Source organism: Thunnus maccoyii, chromosome 7 (assembly GCF_910596095.1).
Source record: "Thunnus maccoyii chromosome 7, fThuMac1.1, whole genome shotgun sequence".
Classification (NCBI taxonomy): domain Eukaryota; kingdom Metazoa; phylum Chordata; class Actinopteri; order Scombriformes; family Scombridae; genus Thunnus; species Thunnus maccoyii.
This window is the reverse complement of record NC_056539.1, coordinates 18,546,752-18,563,244: the sequence shown is the minus strand read 5'-3', so window position 1 is coordinate 18,563,244 and position 16,493 is coordinate 18,546,752. Positions and strand designations below refer to the sequence as shown.

General features: G+C 37.5%; 1 protein-coding gene across 1 annotated transcript; it reads left to right on the top strand.

The window, feature by feature from the left end:
* The first annotated feature begins 3,159 nt into the window (after window positions 1-3,159).
* LOC121900113 (cystathionine gamma-lyase-like) lies at window positions 3,160-16,213 on the top strand. The gene is made up of 12 exons (XM_042416091.1): window positions 3,160-3,451; window positions 6,004-6,085; window positions 6,216-6,311; window positions 6,484-6,593; window positions 6,929-7,063; window positions 7,193-7,250; window positions 7,757-7,834; window positions 8,621-8,773; window positions 10,653-10,774; window positions 11,491-11,543; window positions 11,834-11,972; window positions 14,928-16,213. The coding sequence occupies exons 1-12, from the start codon at window positions 3,182-3,184 to the stop codon at window positions 14,943-14,945; spliced, it is 1,314 nt and encodes a 437-aa protein (XP_042272025.1). The 5' UTR covers window positions 3,160-3,181; the 3' UTR covers window positions 14,946-16,213.
* The last annotated feature ends 280 nt before the right edge of the window (window positions 16,214-16,493 follow it).

Genomic DNA, 16,493 nt, shown 5'->3' with positions numbered 1-16,493 from the left:
AGTATCGCGAGAGTTCAGGGGAGGTTATTAACGGTCATTAACTACCACTCGTACAACCCACAGTACTAGTACTTTATTGAAGTACAGAATTGAGGTACTCAATAATAAGTGCTCACATATTTTATACTTAAATATTGTACATTTTACCCCCATTAACAATTATTCCACAGCTATAAGTCAAGTCAATTTTAGTTAGTTGTATAGCACTTTTCATATACAATGGCAGTTCAAGGTGCTTCACGTTTGCATAAAAGTCATTGATCACCATGATAAAATAGTTTAAGAATACAGAAATATAACAATTAAAATGAACACCATATCAAGCACACACATACACACACCCACACACACATAAATAATAATAGTAAAATTAAAAAATAGAAAGACAACTGTTGTCCAGTTGCACACACACATACACACATGCACAAAGTAACTGAAGCTCCCTCTGAGGACTTGGATCTTATTCTGGGTACCATTAGATGACAACTGCCAGATGACCTAAGGGGTCTGGTTGGACTGTAGTCAGTCAGCAGGTCAGTATATAATAACTACTTACTTTGCCAACATACAATATGATAATTTTATAAAACATTTTTAATAGTTGACCCAACAAAGCAGTCAAAACTAGCTCCACCTCAGCTAGTTACAACATTAAAAACCAAAGCATCAAAAAGTACTATATATACAGTATAATAATGTAACACTCTGAAAGGGGCCATGCTGCATAGTTAGTACTTTTACTTTGTATACCTTAATACTGTACTTTTGCTTTAAAGTAAAAGTCTGAATGCATACGTTTTGTCTATATAATCAAGTATTTTTACATAGTGGTATTGTATACTTGTATATGGTATACTTTTATTTAAGTGAAGGATCTGAATACTTCTTTCACCACTGACTGTTTATACAGTCGATGGTTTGGCAATGGTTTAAGAATTACTTACTCTAAGTAAAAGTACACTGGTTTTATCAGTGAAATTTCCTCCAAGTATCAAAAGTAAAAGTGCTATTAATGCAGAAAATGGCTCCTGTGAGTGTTATATTATGATATATTAAATTACTGGATTATTAATACTATTGATTAACTAACATGTAAGCAACATTTTACTGTTATAGCTGGGCGAGGTGTAACTAATTTAACTCCATGATATACTGTTGGGCAGTTTAATCCAGTAAATTAATCCTATGTTCTGAATGTAAAGTTGTAATTAGTAAAGAAAACAATGTTAGAAGAAGTATTCTGATCACTTAAGTAAAAGTACAAAAGTATTATCAACAAAATGCACTTAAAGTTTAAAAAGTAAATGTGCTGATTTTGCAGAATTGCACATTTGATGTGATATCATTATTACCAGAAAGCAGTATTTTAAAACTGTAGCGGCTATAAAATTTAACATATTAACATACTGCTGGGTAGTTTAATCTGTAACAATGTTTCATATTTTATAGGTTGGTCACATTTTTTTTATGTAAAATCTGAATCTACAAAGAAACTAGTAACTCCAGCAGTCAGATAATTGCAGTGAAGTAAAAAGTACAATATCTGAAATTAAGTACCATAAAGTAAAAATATTCAAGTCATAAGTATGTCAAAACTGCACTTGAGTATTTTCCACTACTTCAAACAGTATACTGTATACTAACTACTTTTACTGCTACTAACAATCTTAAAGTCGTTTGTTATTTAAATATATTGTATATCTGTAGCCTACTGATGCATGTTCATTCTCTCGGGCATTAAAATGTATAAATAAATACATTAAAATACATTGCACCAATGTCTGAGGGAAAATTGCTAAAAAGGATAAAAGTTCAATTTACATTTTGAGGACCCAGACATAGTGGATAATTACTGTCTTCTGGTTGCATAGTAAGGTATAGTCAGACAAGATAAATAAACATAATGGCCTTTAATCTCTCAGTTTATTATTTTGTTCCCTCTACATCACATCCACTACATCCACTGTGATGTTTGAAATGGTCTTTGTCTCCACAAGACACAGCAAGATAATGAGATGCAATGTTTTTTTGGTCCTGTAACTAAAGAAGACTGCTGACTTGGACATATGTTCTGATTATCATTACATTACTAATCCATCTGTTGTCATTTCTCCATCTGTCCAATACTGTCATGTTGCTCGCTTGCACTTTTCAGATCCTGCAGACAAGTACATGATTGTACAAAATTACAACTCTAAAGTATTTATTTTTTTCTTTTCTGCTGCTTATTATATTTTAATCTATTCATAATCAACCCAGCACTTACAGTACACAACACTATGCACTTACACAACAAATGCACAGTGTGTAACTGTGTCACTACCATTGTAGAGTGTATATTCAATACATATTAGAGAAGAAGCAGGTGTTTTGTTTTTTTTTTTTTTTTTATATTAGTCTCCAGGATCTTATTTCATTTTGTTTGATTATTATTATTTATGGCTTTTGTGTTTGTTTTTTCCCTCAATGTGTGTTCTTATCTGATTTGATTTGTGATTTATGTCACTTGACTGTATTTTTCACGGACACACAGGGCAGGAATCAATGATGGTTGTGGGAATCAAACCTGTTAATTCAGTCCAGACGAGTTTGGGGAGGGTGAAGCAGCAGATAGGCGTAGCACTGAGTCATCGCAGAGCACTTCCTCCCCCTATGGCGCAAGACTGGAAACACAAACTCTTGTGCGTGCCACGAGGAACAAATTACACAAAATTCAATGTATCATTTAAAAACTAAAACACATATTTTGGGCTGTAGATGAAAACTATGAGAACAGAGTATGGTATTGAGTTGTGAGAGATTAGCTTGAATTTTGTGTTACTTCAATGGGATTTCGACTTTATTTCACTACATAAATGACAATTGTAATCCTGTTCTCACTGTTGTACACTCAGTAGAAATAATTTCGCGTCATAAATAACATTTGTAATAAAATAAATCAGAGGGATAAAGAGTGTATGTACCCTGACTCAAACAACAGGAAGCGTTGCATCAGTATGGCACACACACACACACACATACACACACACACACACACACACACATAGACAAAGAACGCCAAACAACGTGCACGCTCACGTGGGATGGACGCCCATGACGAACCTCCAATCAGCGCCGTCCTCTCCTTGTTGATGAGCGCTGATTGGCTCGCGGCGACGAGCGCAGCGCACAGCTCCATTAAATGGTTTTCCCCTTTTACCCATACAGCGGTAATGCATACTCAACCCGGCTACACTTTGTGTCACATACCGCTGAGCGCTTCGCCATGGATCAAAAGCACAAACAAGGCGAGCCGAGCGACGTGTTCGCCGGCTTCCGCTCGGCTTTTAAATCGTTCGCCACAGACGCGATTCACGTCGGCCAGGAGCCGGAACAGTGGAAGTCAATGGCTGTAGTGCCGCCGATTTCTCTTTCTACCACGTTCAAGCAGCACGGACCGGGAAACCACGCAGTAAGTGGCCTGAAACGCCTTAGTTATTTAAGGCTTGGGGGGGATGAGGAGGGGTGCACGTGCGTGAAACAGACCCTATTCACGACTTTAGCAGCGTCCTGCACGAGGATCAAAATGGGCTATAGATTAAAATGCACGTCCTGGTTTGTTGTTTGAAGATATTTTAGATATATAAACAGTATATTATATATTTATTAAGAGAGACTGTGGAAAAGTCGATATAGGCCTACCTTATTAATCCCAAGTGGATACTGCAACGTTAAAGCATTCAAATCAGATCTAAGGACACACAAATAAGTAAATAAACAACAACAGAATTATGAAAAATAACCTTAACTAGAGACTGAAACTAAAGCTAAAATGTAGGACCATACTATAAATATATAGGGCTTGGTAATATTCTATACAATGCAGGTCTAGTATATACTGTATATTGTCTGTACTATACAACTCTACTGCTATACTGTAACTATACAGTGATCTGTATTGTATATACAAACAGTTATGTTCAGGTATGTAAAATATAGGAATTTATGTAGAGGTATATAATATACATGCATATATGTGCAGGTATCTTCAAAATATTCGAATATGATATGTTAGGTCTCTTTTAAGTCTTTCTTGTGTGTGTGTGATGGAGCACGTGTCATATTCATGCACTACCTGTTTCATATCAAACAAATGATAACAGCCAAAGTTGTTCCCCTTTTACTCAGTCAGAAGTGAATCTTTTTTTAAGTGTGACAGCTTGACTCTGTTTCCCCTTTTCTCCCTTGATGTGTGGAAACGACCCCCACCACTGCAGGATACCTACACAGATTTCGCCCCCTCCTCACTATCGTATCCTCTGTGTTTTATCACAGGTGTTATTTGGCATCAGGCGTTATTTGCTGTCCACGTTTCTCAACTCTGCCATTTGTCTCTGTCAATGATTATAGTTAAGGTTGGCCTACAGATCACAAGTCTTAACTGCTTTGTTAAACAGACACTTAGATAACACTTAAAAGGAGTGGTTGATAGAAGAAGTAATTTTTTACTTTATTTACTTATTTATCAGGGATGACACACATTAATTAACATCAATATGATGGAAATGTGTTAGATTTATCCAAGAGACTATTTTGCAATTGCTGTCCAGGTTGATCTTTTACAAGGAAACAAACAAACAAAAATCAGGCAAAACAACAAGTCACATATACGGGATTCAGCATAAATGGAGAGGAAACCTAGCAAAGCCTTTATAGAACTGACACATACAAGCACATATGGCAACCAGAGCTCTACAACAACAGACTAAATATCACAAATGATTACAAAACTACACTGTTTCTTTTTAGGTTTTCTTGTGTCTATTTTTCTCACATAGTCAAAGTCCAGGAACTTCGAACTTTTGATTTGACTAATTTTGAATTATATGTATAGCATTTACAGCTAAAACTGCTCCCTCAATTAAATAACCAAATTAATAGAAACAGCCAAACTCACCGCCCCTGCTGATCTACTGACCTTTTGACCCTGTTTTCTATGCTTGGCCCCACAATATTCTGATTGAGCTCACAATGCCTCCATTTCACACAGAGCAGACCGTTCATAGAAAGTTCAGAATACCTATTTTACCTTTTTTATGTTGAATAGAAGACAGCAGTGGCTGCTGTTGGTTCAGATCTAAATTATACAATGAAGAATAAACATATCCAACTAGAAGAGTAACAACTAACTAATATATTTGCTTTGCTACTGTATATTTACAGCCGGTCTTGTTTTCCGCAGAGAGAGAACTACACAAACCTTTGGTTCAAGGCCATTCAAGCTCCTCATATTACTGCAGGCAACAGCCTCCAATGTCCACGTCATGTATCCAAACATATCTAGATTTAATGATTATGTGTGTGATTAGAGTTGCACAAGTGTCTGTAATAATTGTGTAAGCATTAAGTTCAAATCATTTAAAAACAGTCAGTAACAAAGTCCTGCCTACTTATATTTTAATAGAATAAAAACTGTTTAATTATGTTCAAATTAGTGAATCACTCTCTGATAGTTGTAGAAAACACACATTTTTATTTTGTGCTGACAAAATACTTGCCACCGCAGTTTAAATCTTTTTATTTTTTTCCCACCAGTGAGCTAATGTAACAGTAGACTGTATACATCAGTGAAGAGTTAAATTACTGGGTGAGGCCACCTTTCCTCACCGCTCTCTGTTATTTTCAACATGCATTCATACAGTCTCCGATGTCACATTCACTGGTTTCTTATTGGTGGTTCTCACTGTCTTCAGTGTCAGTAACTTTAGACTTGTGCATGTCCATACTGTAGTAACAGATAATCCAATATTACACAAACTTTAACAACTGTTTGTATTTGTGGCAAGTTAATTTGTGTATGAAGGGGGCGTTTTCCCTGTTCCTGTCCTGAGCAACTTAACTCTGACTCATGTACTCTTGTGTTTAGAACGACCTGTCTGCATCTTCAAGTTGTTTGAATACAGTACACTATGTTATAAATGTGGATTTTTGCCGCTGAAATGTAATAATTATATTTTTATGTAGGGGTTTGAATACAGCCGGAGTGGAAACCCTACAAGAAACTGTCTGGAGAAGGCTGTGGCAGCTTTGGATGGAGCAAAGTATTGTAAGTAAGACTGAGATGTAAGCAAACCGTAGCCGAGCATTTCCAAGCTAAGAATCCTCTGGCCCAATGATATGCAAATGTTGTTTTTTTTTTTGTCTTGATGGCTTTTTTTTTTGCTTTCCCCCTGCAGGCCTGGCTCTTGCCTCAGGCCTGGCATCCACAGTGACCATCACTCATATGCTCAAGTCAGGAGATGGAATCGTCTGCATGGATGACGTGTACGGAGGTGAGTTGCCCTCCAGTGAGATGCCTCTGTATGCCATGAGGTGTTCACCATTTGAGGAAAATGCACTAAAAGTGACTGACTCAAACAAAATGGTGGTTGGTGTGAAAGTGAGAGCACACGGTCTTTTATTTTTTAATCATCACTGACTTAGTTTCACTTTCTTTGTTTCAAGGCACAAACCGCTACTTCCAAAGAATTGCCACTGAAATGGGTCTGGAGGTGTCTTTTGCTGATTGTACAAAACCAGAGCTGCTCAAGGCCGCTCTGAAGGCCAACACCAAAGTAAGTCCAAGACCAATATTTTAAAGTGCCCTTTGTTGTTTGTCTACAGCTTTTGTGTTTGTAGTCTGGTCTCTCTTCCAACAGATTTAATAATTTTATAGGGAATTTATTCATTCAGAAAAAAGTCCTTCTAGTCTGGATTTACTGGAATGTTGCATGACTGGGTGTGCCCTTATCCCTTAAAGCAGTCACCGTGAATCAGCACTTTGTAATGATTGTGGAAATACACTGTTATATGAGCTGTCTCTCATTAGCTTTAATATGATGTAGCGTGTGTGTGTGTTTGCATCATCTTTCTGCTACACTGAAACTATGTCTTCTCTTTCCTGGTGCAGCTGGTGTGGATCGAGACACCCACCAACCCAACGATGAAGGTCGTTGACATCAAGACCTGTGCTGATTTGGTCCACGAGCACAACAAAGACATAGTGGTAGTAGTGGACAACACCTTTATGTCTGCTTATTTCCAGGTGAGAGTGACAGATGTGCAGTTCATGCAACTTTGATTGTGAAACAGCAGTTTAATCGTTTCCTGCAATCAAATTCCAGTTCATGTAGAAACAAGTTACTGACTTGTTTTTGCTTGTACTCTCTCTTAGCGACCCTTGGCTTTGGGAGCAGATATCTGCATGTATTCAGCCACCAAATACATGAACGGTAGGTTCTGTGCAAACACAAGCACATTTGTTTTTCCATTTTACTCGCATAAAATTGTCATAAAACTTTCACTTAAATGTGATTAAAGCAAAGCCACACAATTTACAAAGATGCAACACAGTATTTGGGGCCACGGTTGGTAAAAATTAGGTGAGGAAACGGGTGATAAAAGTGTCAAAATGAGGGATGAGGTGGGTCATCCTCAATATCTTTGCAAGAAAAAATACTAATTGTATATATGGACGGTCAGACAATGCTGATATGTGCACACATGTTCCAATCTACCCCATTTAATCATAATGTTCATTTAATTTTGTTATATTCAGTTGAAATATAACATTTTTCTCATCATATTATGTTCTCATAATGATTTTTTCTTAAGGTATACTTAATTTTCAAAATCTCTTTTTTTCACGAGTGGCCCCAATATTTCTTTGTACTAATGAAAACATTTACTTGTAATTTGGATATAAACCTTTCTCTTATTCCTGTCATTTGATTGGCAGGTCACAGTGATGTGGTTATGGGTCTGGTCTCAGTAAACAGGGACGATCTGTACGAGCGACTGAAATTTCTGCAGAACGGTGAGTAGAAAGAACAACATGTTCAAACTCAAGGATGATGCAATGTTTACTACAAATGTATTTTTTGGTACACAATATGTCAGCGAAACAGCATCCGTCAGATTGCACACTGAATCAGTGAGTCTTATTGGACTCATCAGTCTTATTATATTATTCCAAGTTTCGGTCAGAATGGTGGCGTTGATAGACTTAATCAGTTATACGGTAGACAAGTGCTGAATCGATTAGTCAACTGACTGAAAATGAATCAGCAACAATCTTTATTATTGATTTATTGTGATTTTTATGAAGCAAAAAAGCCAAACATTTGCTGACTCCCGCTTCTCAAATACAGTTTGAGGATTTGCAAATGAGATGCCAACAAAAGCTATTGATCTCTGCGTCAGCTCTTCAGTCTGTCCTGTTTTTTCCCCCTCAGTATCAGATAAAGGTCAAAATCAACGTCCAAAAGTCAAACATGAATCTTTAATCTAGATCAAACAGTCTGGAAAAATAACAGACTTTAAAATCAGACAGGTGTTTTTGACCAGTGATTTAAGGACACAGAGTTTAGACTTGTGTCAGACATTCATTTACTGTCTTGCTCTGCCACAATATGGTTAAATCAAATTGACCTACATTCACTCATTAAACAACCAAAACATGTTCGTGCGGCCAATGTTCTCTGCCAATTTAAAACCTTTTCAGAATGAAGTATTTGTTTATGCATTTGTTGTTCGCCTGATCGGGTTTTGGGAGGCTTTGTAACCTCTTTTGTTTCTTTCATGGGATTTTGCCTTGGTTCAGCACTGGGCGGTGTACCGTCTCCCTTCGACTGCTTCCTGTGTAACCGTGGACTGAAGACGCTACATCTGCGGATGGAGCGGCACTTCAAGAATGCCATGGCTGCTGCCAAGTTTTTGGAGGCTGACCCCAGGGTGGAGCGCGTCATCTTCCCAGGCAATATAAACAAGACACGTCTGATATACATAGCTGTTATTTACTACTCCTATCATACCAGCATACTATCAGTAAATGCCCGTTATCTCTCGATTGCTAACCTATAAAACTGTTACAAATAATGAACTGCTCTGAGAACAGAGTTGCTGCTGATCCAATTCTTATTGTGGGTTATTTAAGTTCACATTGCCTAAGAGAGGCCTCTCGTGCTTATTTGTACATAAAGATGTAAAGTGGTATCTAGTTACCAGGTATTGTAAACCCATTTCAGAATAGTTATAATATGCTTTTCCAATGTTTCAAAATCAGAGCTCATAAGCAAACGTTTGATCACAAGTATCACACTGCAAATGTTTTAAGGGAGTCAAAGGGGAAAAGAACTTAAAACTCAACATAATGAACTGATCAGCACTCTTTGGTCTAGTTTACTCTGATGTTCATACCTACAAAGAACACATGAAGAAGAGGTGTTTTAAATGCACAATTCAGTTCAGACTTTGACCTCTCCTCTTTCATCTTTTTTTTAAGTTTGCTAATCATTCATAACTGCCCTTGCATTTTGGGGTTGTTCCTTGTAGTTTCTTCTGATTACATCTGCAGCTACACCTTACATCTACACCTGCATCGATTTGAATGGTTGTAAACCCTCCAGAGTTTGAAAAAACTTCTCAAAGCATGTTTGGAATGAATACAGGGTATTTGCAGGTCTTGAAAAGTCTTAAAAAGCATTAAATTCAGTTTAAAGAAAGTCTGAAAAGGCATTAAAATTAAAATCTTGAATAGTTTTTCCTTGCCTGCTGTAGACGGTAACCTTGGTTAGAACTTTTTTTGTATGTGGTTGCGGGCTGTCAGGAGATGTTCTACATCTATAAACTACAAGTGAAACAGACAGTGGACTGTGCAGCGGGAAACTGATTAATCTTTTTTTCTGGTAGCAAACGTTACTAATGGACAAGTGTCAATTTTAGCAAAAACCTTTCTTCCACCAATTTTCTGTGTCCAGGTCACGTTAATGGATTAATTATATTACCAGGAATTATTAGTATATACCTCTTAGAAGTACTTAAAAATGTGATATAATACTAATACTATAATTTTCTAAACCACATCATTCCTTCTGTTTTTTCATCATACGTTCATACTTTGACCAGTATTATTCTGAAATGGGTATTACATTTCATTCCATCTGGTATTAAAAAGGTGTTAAAGGTGCAGTGTGCAGAATTCAGTGGCATTTAGTGGAACAGACTTGAGTAGAAATGAAATATAATATTCATAAATCTGTTTTTAATCAGTGTATAATCACCTGAAAATAAGAATCATGTTTTCGCTACCTCAGAATGAGCCCTTTTTATCTACATAGGGAGGGGGTCCTCTTCCACGGCGCCCGCTATCGTGCACTGCCATGTTTCTACAGTAGCTCAGAATGGACAAACCAAACACTGGCACTAGAGGGAGTCTTTTGCATTTTTTTTAAATTTTGTTTTGCAAATTTTGTGGCCACCATTGGTTCTCCAACACACTTGGAAGGGGATGGTGAGGGGAGGGATATTCAGTTGGTTGCAATTTGCAACCTCACCACTAGATGCCACTAAATCTTACACATTGGTCCTTTTAAAAAGCATTAAATTTAACTTGGAATTAACTTGGAACCCAGGAATGTGCACTTTGACACACTTTCAAAAAAGCGTCAAAGTCTGAACATGTAAATTAAAAATAACAAGCAAAGCAAAACAAAACAAACCAAATCATGCTCAAACCTGCACACCTCCCATGTGTCCCGGCTTTTGTTAGTTGAATTCAGTATAGGTGGTTATTACAGGATTTGTCAACTAGACTGACTAGTTTGTTCTGGTTTTTCCCCCCTCTCTTGTTGTAGGCCTGCCCTCTCACCCTCAGTATGAAGTGATGAAGAAGCAATGCACCGGATGTCCAGGGATGATCACCTTCTACATTAAGGGGAACCTCGAGCACGCCACCATCTTCCTCAGTAGCCTCAAAGTAATTTGGCAGCAACGTTTTTTATTGAAACTGAACCGTCACAAACTGTAGTTTGAGTTTAGCAAGTGCATGATCGTCTTGTGATCAGAAGGGCTTATGTAAAATGACAGATTACAAGAATGCTTTAGAAAACCAGTCAAGTCCCACTTCAGGGCATTTTAATCTTACAGATAAAGAGCGCCAGGACATGACAATTAAAATATTCTACTAAGGACAAGGTGCTATGGTTATAATATTACTAATCATTACTAATAATCCTTTGATAAAATTTTATGACCGAAATAAAACAGAAGTTACACTCAAACAAAGCCTTTGAGTGTGTGCCAAAAGCATTCGAGTGGTTCACCTTTACAACAATGTCCTTAACAAACAAATTAGTCATTTTAGTTTCATGTTGATATGAACAGCTTTTTATTGAACTCAATCATGCCTCATTATTTATAATTGGCTCACGTTACCTAACAAAGACCAGATTGTATTTTGCTGTCAATAAAACGCTTCCATATGTTCGCTGTCAGGATGTTTGAAAATCATCCAAACCACAAAATGAAAGAAAGAAATGTTACCTTGGCCTGTGTAGTTTCTGTAGTTAGTTGTTTATCTTCTTATTGTGACTTAATTTTTCATTTCTCTCAACTATTTTGACTTTGTTTACACACTATTTATGTACTTTACTGCACTATCACCTAATGTCTCCTGTTGTCTTCTTATTTCAGTTGTTTGCGATAGCTGAGAGTCTTGGTGGTTACGAAAGTTTAGCAGAACACCCGTAAGTATCCCTGAAGAATTTTATTATTAGTATTAAACATAAATTATTTTACCACAGTGTTTGGTCTTTAACAGCACTAAAACTGACTTTCATTTACTGTAACTTAAGCTGTAATGCTACAAATGAAATCACAAGAGGGCAGCAGAGATCAAGAAGAAATTCCTCTCAGTCTTTCTCAAACTTAAATTGAGACACTTCATTTCCATAATGATGTCTTTGTTCTAATCTCTTTTAAAACATCACGATGTTTTTCAGCATAAGGCTCATATGTGTCCTCTATCATAATTTAGGGCAATTATGACTCATGCATCAGTGCCAGAAAAGGAGAGGACTGTCCTGGGGATCAGTGATACACTGATCCGACTCTCTGTCGGACTGGAGGATGAGGCTGATATCATTCAAGACCTGGAGCAAGCACTGGCAGCTGCTGTAAGTATCAGACAAACAACACTGAATTGCTAGAAAGATCCTGAAAAAACAATATGGTTTGTTATTAGCCAAAATCAACTCCAAAATGTCTCCTTTTGTCCCCAAATAAGGAACCAAGTGGACTGAGAAAGTTAGTCTTATCTACTGCACACTTATTAGTCAAGAATGAGCAGGGAGAGTGCTTGTTTTCTTTCTTTTGGTATATAAGGAATAACCTTATAAGCCTTGGATTTTAATAGCACAGTGGAATTTGCTGCCCAGTACCCTGTTACTTCTGTTTATGGCTTTTTTAAAGCATCAGATTGTCAGGCTCTCTGATCAATGCTTTGCTAATTGATAAGTGTTTGTCAGGCTGTGAAGGACTTCAGTGTGTGACTTGGTGACAGCAGCCAGTTAGCTGTATTTCAGGTTTAACAGAGGCTTCGCACTGAAAATGCACCACTGTTTTATGATTTTTAGATTAAGATCACAACAGATGTAAGGTAGACGGTGATTAACAAGTGTACTCGGAGTCTCATTTTATCTTCCCCTGCAGCTGATAAATAATTTGGCTCAGTAAAGGTTAACATCAGTGGTTTTGTTTGAATACACCGAATCCCCTTAAATTTCATACCACAGCTGTTTTTCAAATCATTCTGCTGCATTTTAGAAATTTGTAAAATGTCCACGGATAAGCTGCTATAGTATCATGTCAATATCTTTCTAACCCCTGGCTGCACATTCATCCTCTATAGACAGAATACACATTGCTTAATTGACTGATTGATCGCAGAATCTAGTTTTGTGGACGTGCTAAGTCAGTCAGAGTGCAAAGCTTTCGAATAACTATAACTTACTCCATACATAAATACATGATATACTGAGGGCACATTTTAATTTCTGTGTTATTTATACTAAATAGAGAAGCTGGCAAACAGAAATTTGAATTCATCACACCACAGAACACATGCAGGCGGCACACGTGTGGCTAATGATTAATCAGAGAATAAATGGACCCGTGGCTTTGTGTACTTGTACAAGTACAAAGTTATATCTAATCTCAAATTTGTGCAGGACGTCACGTGAGTCACAACCTGCTCTCATGATGTAGATGTAATGTAAAAAAAACCCACAATTTTAGAAAAACATCTTTGGAAAAATTGGAAGTGATGATGAAATGGGTAACATCTGACAACAACTGTACTCATTTACTTTAGTAAGGCACATTTCCAAGCGGTGCAAAAAAAAAAGAAAAAGTAAAAAATGGAAAAATCATTGGATTTGTATTTATTTATTTGACTTGTATTGTGCAGAATTGGGCACGTCTGTCATAATGAAGACAAATCATCTGGAGAAGAAGTGAGAAATGTCTTGGGAACATTTAGGGAGAGCCAGGCCAGGAAGGGTTGCAGACCAGGATTGAGTTAGGTATGCAGTGGTTTCATGCCGTGCACTTTGTAGAGGGCTGTGACGCATCTATCCATCCCATAAACCCTCTCTCCCTGCTGCATGGTCAGATCCATCATAGACTGTGATTGCTTGGTGGAAAGAGGTTTCTGTATGTGTGCTGTGGTCTGGGTTAAAGTCCTTCTCTGAGCCGCTCACTGGGGATATTCATCCGTTTGCACTTGCTCAGCAAATCCCAGATATTTTACACTGTTAATATATAATCATCTAAAGTCTTTTTTCTGTTGCCCGATTAAAGTTTGGAAACATGTTTATAGACTCACACGAACACTCTCGCCGCCTCATGTCTTCAGTGAAAAATGCATGAAGTTGATTTATTAGCTGCTTTCTTTTTCTTAGGCTTTTTGCTGTGGAAAAATTTCAAAGCATTTCTGCTTATGAGAGTAACAGATGACTCATCAGAAGTACTGCAGTGTTCCCAGAATCCACTTTTAAGTTTTTGTCGTTTCTCACCTCCGTGCAGTGCTGTGCACCATTTCTTCTCAGATTTGGCAGGCATTTTCATCACATCTCTCTCCTCTCGGATGACTGGTGTCGACATCTGAGGTTTTATTACATCTCTCTTTCTGCTCTGCTTTGCTCGCACATGGCGGCTTTATCAAACAGAGAATTTGGATTGAATCTTTGTTTGAAACATTTATCATCAGGATTCCTGGTAGATTTTATGTTACGCATAAATGCACTATGAGGAACAAAAAAACAAACGAAACAAATGCAGAATGCAACAGCTCATTTAGCTACTATTTTCCTTTTGAAGACCCAACTTAAAACCATTTTAACAGAACTCCAGTTTGCTGGTTTTAGATGATTCACTTCTAGTTCCCACCTACTACATTACCGTCAGGAGGGAATTTCAATTTCCTAAAACCTGGTTTGCCACCTCATGCAGCAGTATCCTATAGAGCAGCCTGCACCTCCTCTCCTCAGGATCCAGATAATGTCTCTGAAATCCTCTGCTGCCCATCTGTAGCAAATGGCAATTTAATGGAGACAAATATCTCTAATGACTGTCTGTAGTCCCGGGAAAAGGCACCTCTGATGGGTGAAGCGTTTAATTGGATGGGACGGCAGGTTAGAATGGGGAAGCCGGTTTAATTTCCGGTCAAGTGTCCTCATCCTGAGGTTAGTTTTGAATCACAAACTCGGCTGCTGGTTAATCATGTGGAGCTCTCCAATGGGTGGGTGCCATTTTATAATGTTGTTGCTGTAAAATGCTGCATTTATGGTGTTTTATTGGCCGGTTTTCTCTGTTGTGGGCCCTCCATTAATCTGCTTTTGACTTGCTTTTATGGCAGATATTTTGGCATCCTGCCTCAGCTCATCAAGCAAAGAAAGAAAGAATTATGATATCGATAGCGCTCCTTTTATTTATTTTTTTCTTTGTGTCCTTTCAAATTGTAGCGTGTTACTAACTGTTGCCTCATGTTTGTCGGTTGCTCCCTGGATGTGCATCGTACTGAGTATTGATTCCATTAGTCAATTTTATCTTTGCCTGTTTTCTTTTAATAGCATCCAAAGAAGAACTGAAAAGTCTTCAGGGCATCCTCGAGGCTGAAGCTGAATCAGTTGAAGTCAGAATGAAGACCGGAGGTACTTGAAATCATCACAGATCAACGTACGGCACCTCAGTTCAACACATGAACAGCATAGATTCACCTATCAGGGAACAACTTGTTCTTGAAAAATACAAATCATGCTATCTGTAATTATTAACACGATTTTTACTTGAGAATCTTATTGATGCATATTTTACTAGAACATCGGTTGTAATCTTATTTATCGTATGCAGGTTTTGCTTTGTTTTTATGTTTGTTTGTGTTTTGTTAGGAGGGCTTTAATGAAGCAAATTGATACAAAAGTCCTGTTCTGTCAAGACTGATACTGAATGAAGTTCTACAGAAAAAAAAAAACACCAAACACAATATTTTCCATATAATCTAGCAACAACAACCATGTATTTCAGGCTGTATCCTCATTTGATTCACAGAACCTGCCTTCCAAATGAGAACTTTTATATCACTATTATGTCCTCAGTACATCTGCAGCTGTAGTGTACTTGCCTTATTTCCTAATTCTTACTGGCATATTTTGCTCTGTAAAATATGTACTGTATCAATGTATTAATGAGAATATATCATCATAAGAAGACTGACTAACCAGACTCTGACAGAGATCACGCTGCCACCTACTGTCCAAAAGTCAGAAATATTTTCTCTGTCTTTCCTGTCACCATCTGCTTACAGATTTTATGGACTTTCTCGAAGCATTAGATGAATATCCTTGTAACATGAAGAACAAATAATCCTCACATTCAAAAATTATGAGTAGAATATGTGTAATTATATGCAGAAGCACAAGTTTTTGTTTGACTAGAATTATATGTGTGCTTCGTTAAGAAGAGGAGAAGAATCCAATTCCTCTTGTTTGAGACTAATCAGGATATTTGCCAAGAATAAAGGAGTGTTTGTTACACACATGCTCTCGCCTTATTTGGAGTACAGTTTTCCAGCAATGATGATGGGTTTTTTTTATAGTAACAACAAAATGTTTGTGTGTTCTTGAACTCAACTCAAAGCTTTTGAGTTGATGACAAACTCTGCATTTCTCCCAGGTCAGGACTCTCATGATTTTATTTGTGCAGAGAAGAGGTTTTACTCAGGTACTCCCTTCTTCTGTTTCCTCGCTTTTAGTCACGTATCACATCACTGCTCAAGTACACGCTTCATTTGAGATAGAGCACTCATGATCAATGTCGTTTATGTAACCGACAAATCCATTAAAATCAGTTTGCAGTATATGTCTCCACGTCTCTCACTTCCTCTCAACCATCCTCCTGTACAAACACAAGCAGAGTAATTGTGAGTCGGCATCCGTAACCGTGGCGAGTCAATACGCCACATTCAATTTAGCCCGGATAGCGGTGAGCTGCACATGGGAGGTTTTAGCTGATGGGTCAAATGAGCTAGTTGCCATCCTAATGACCAAACCATCAATAACATTTCCACATGGAGACTGAAGGTTTCAGTTCTCTGTAGAAGACCAATTATCATCTTTAAAGTTTTGGTTGAGTGCAAC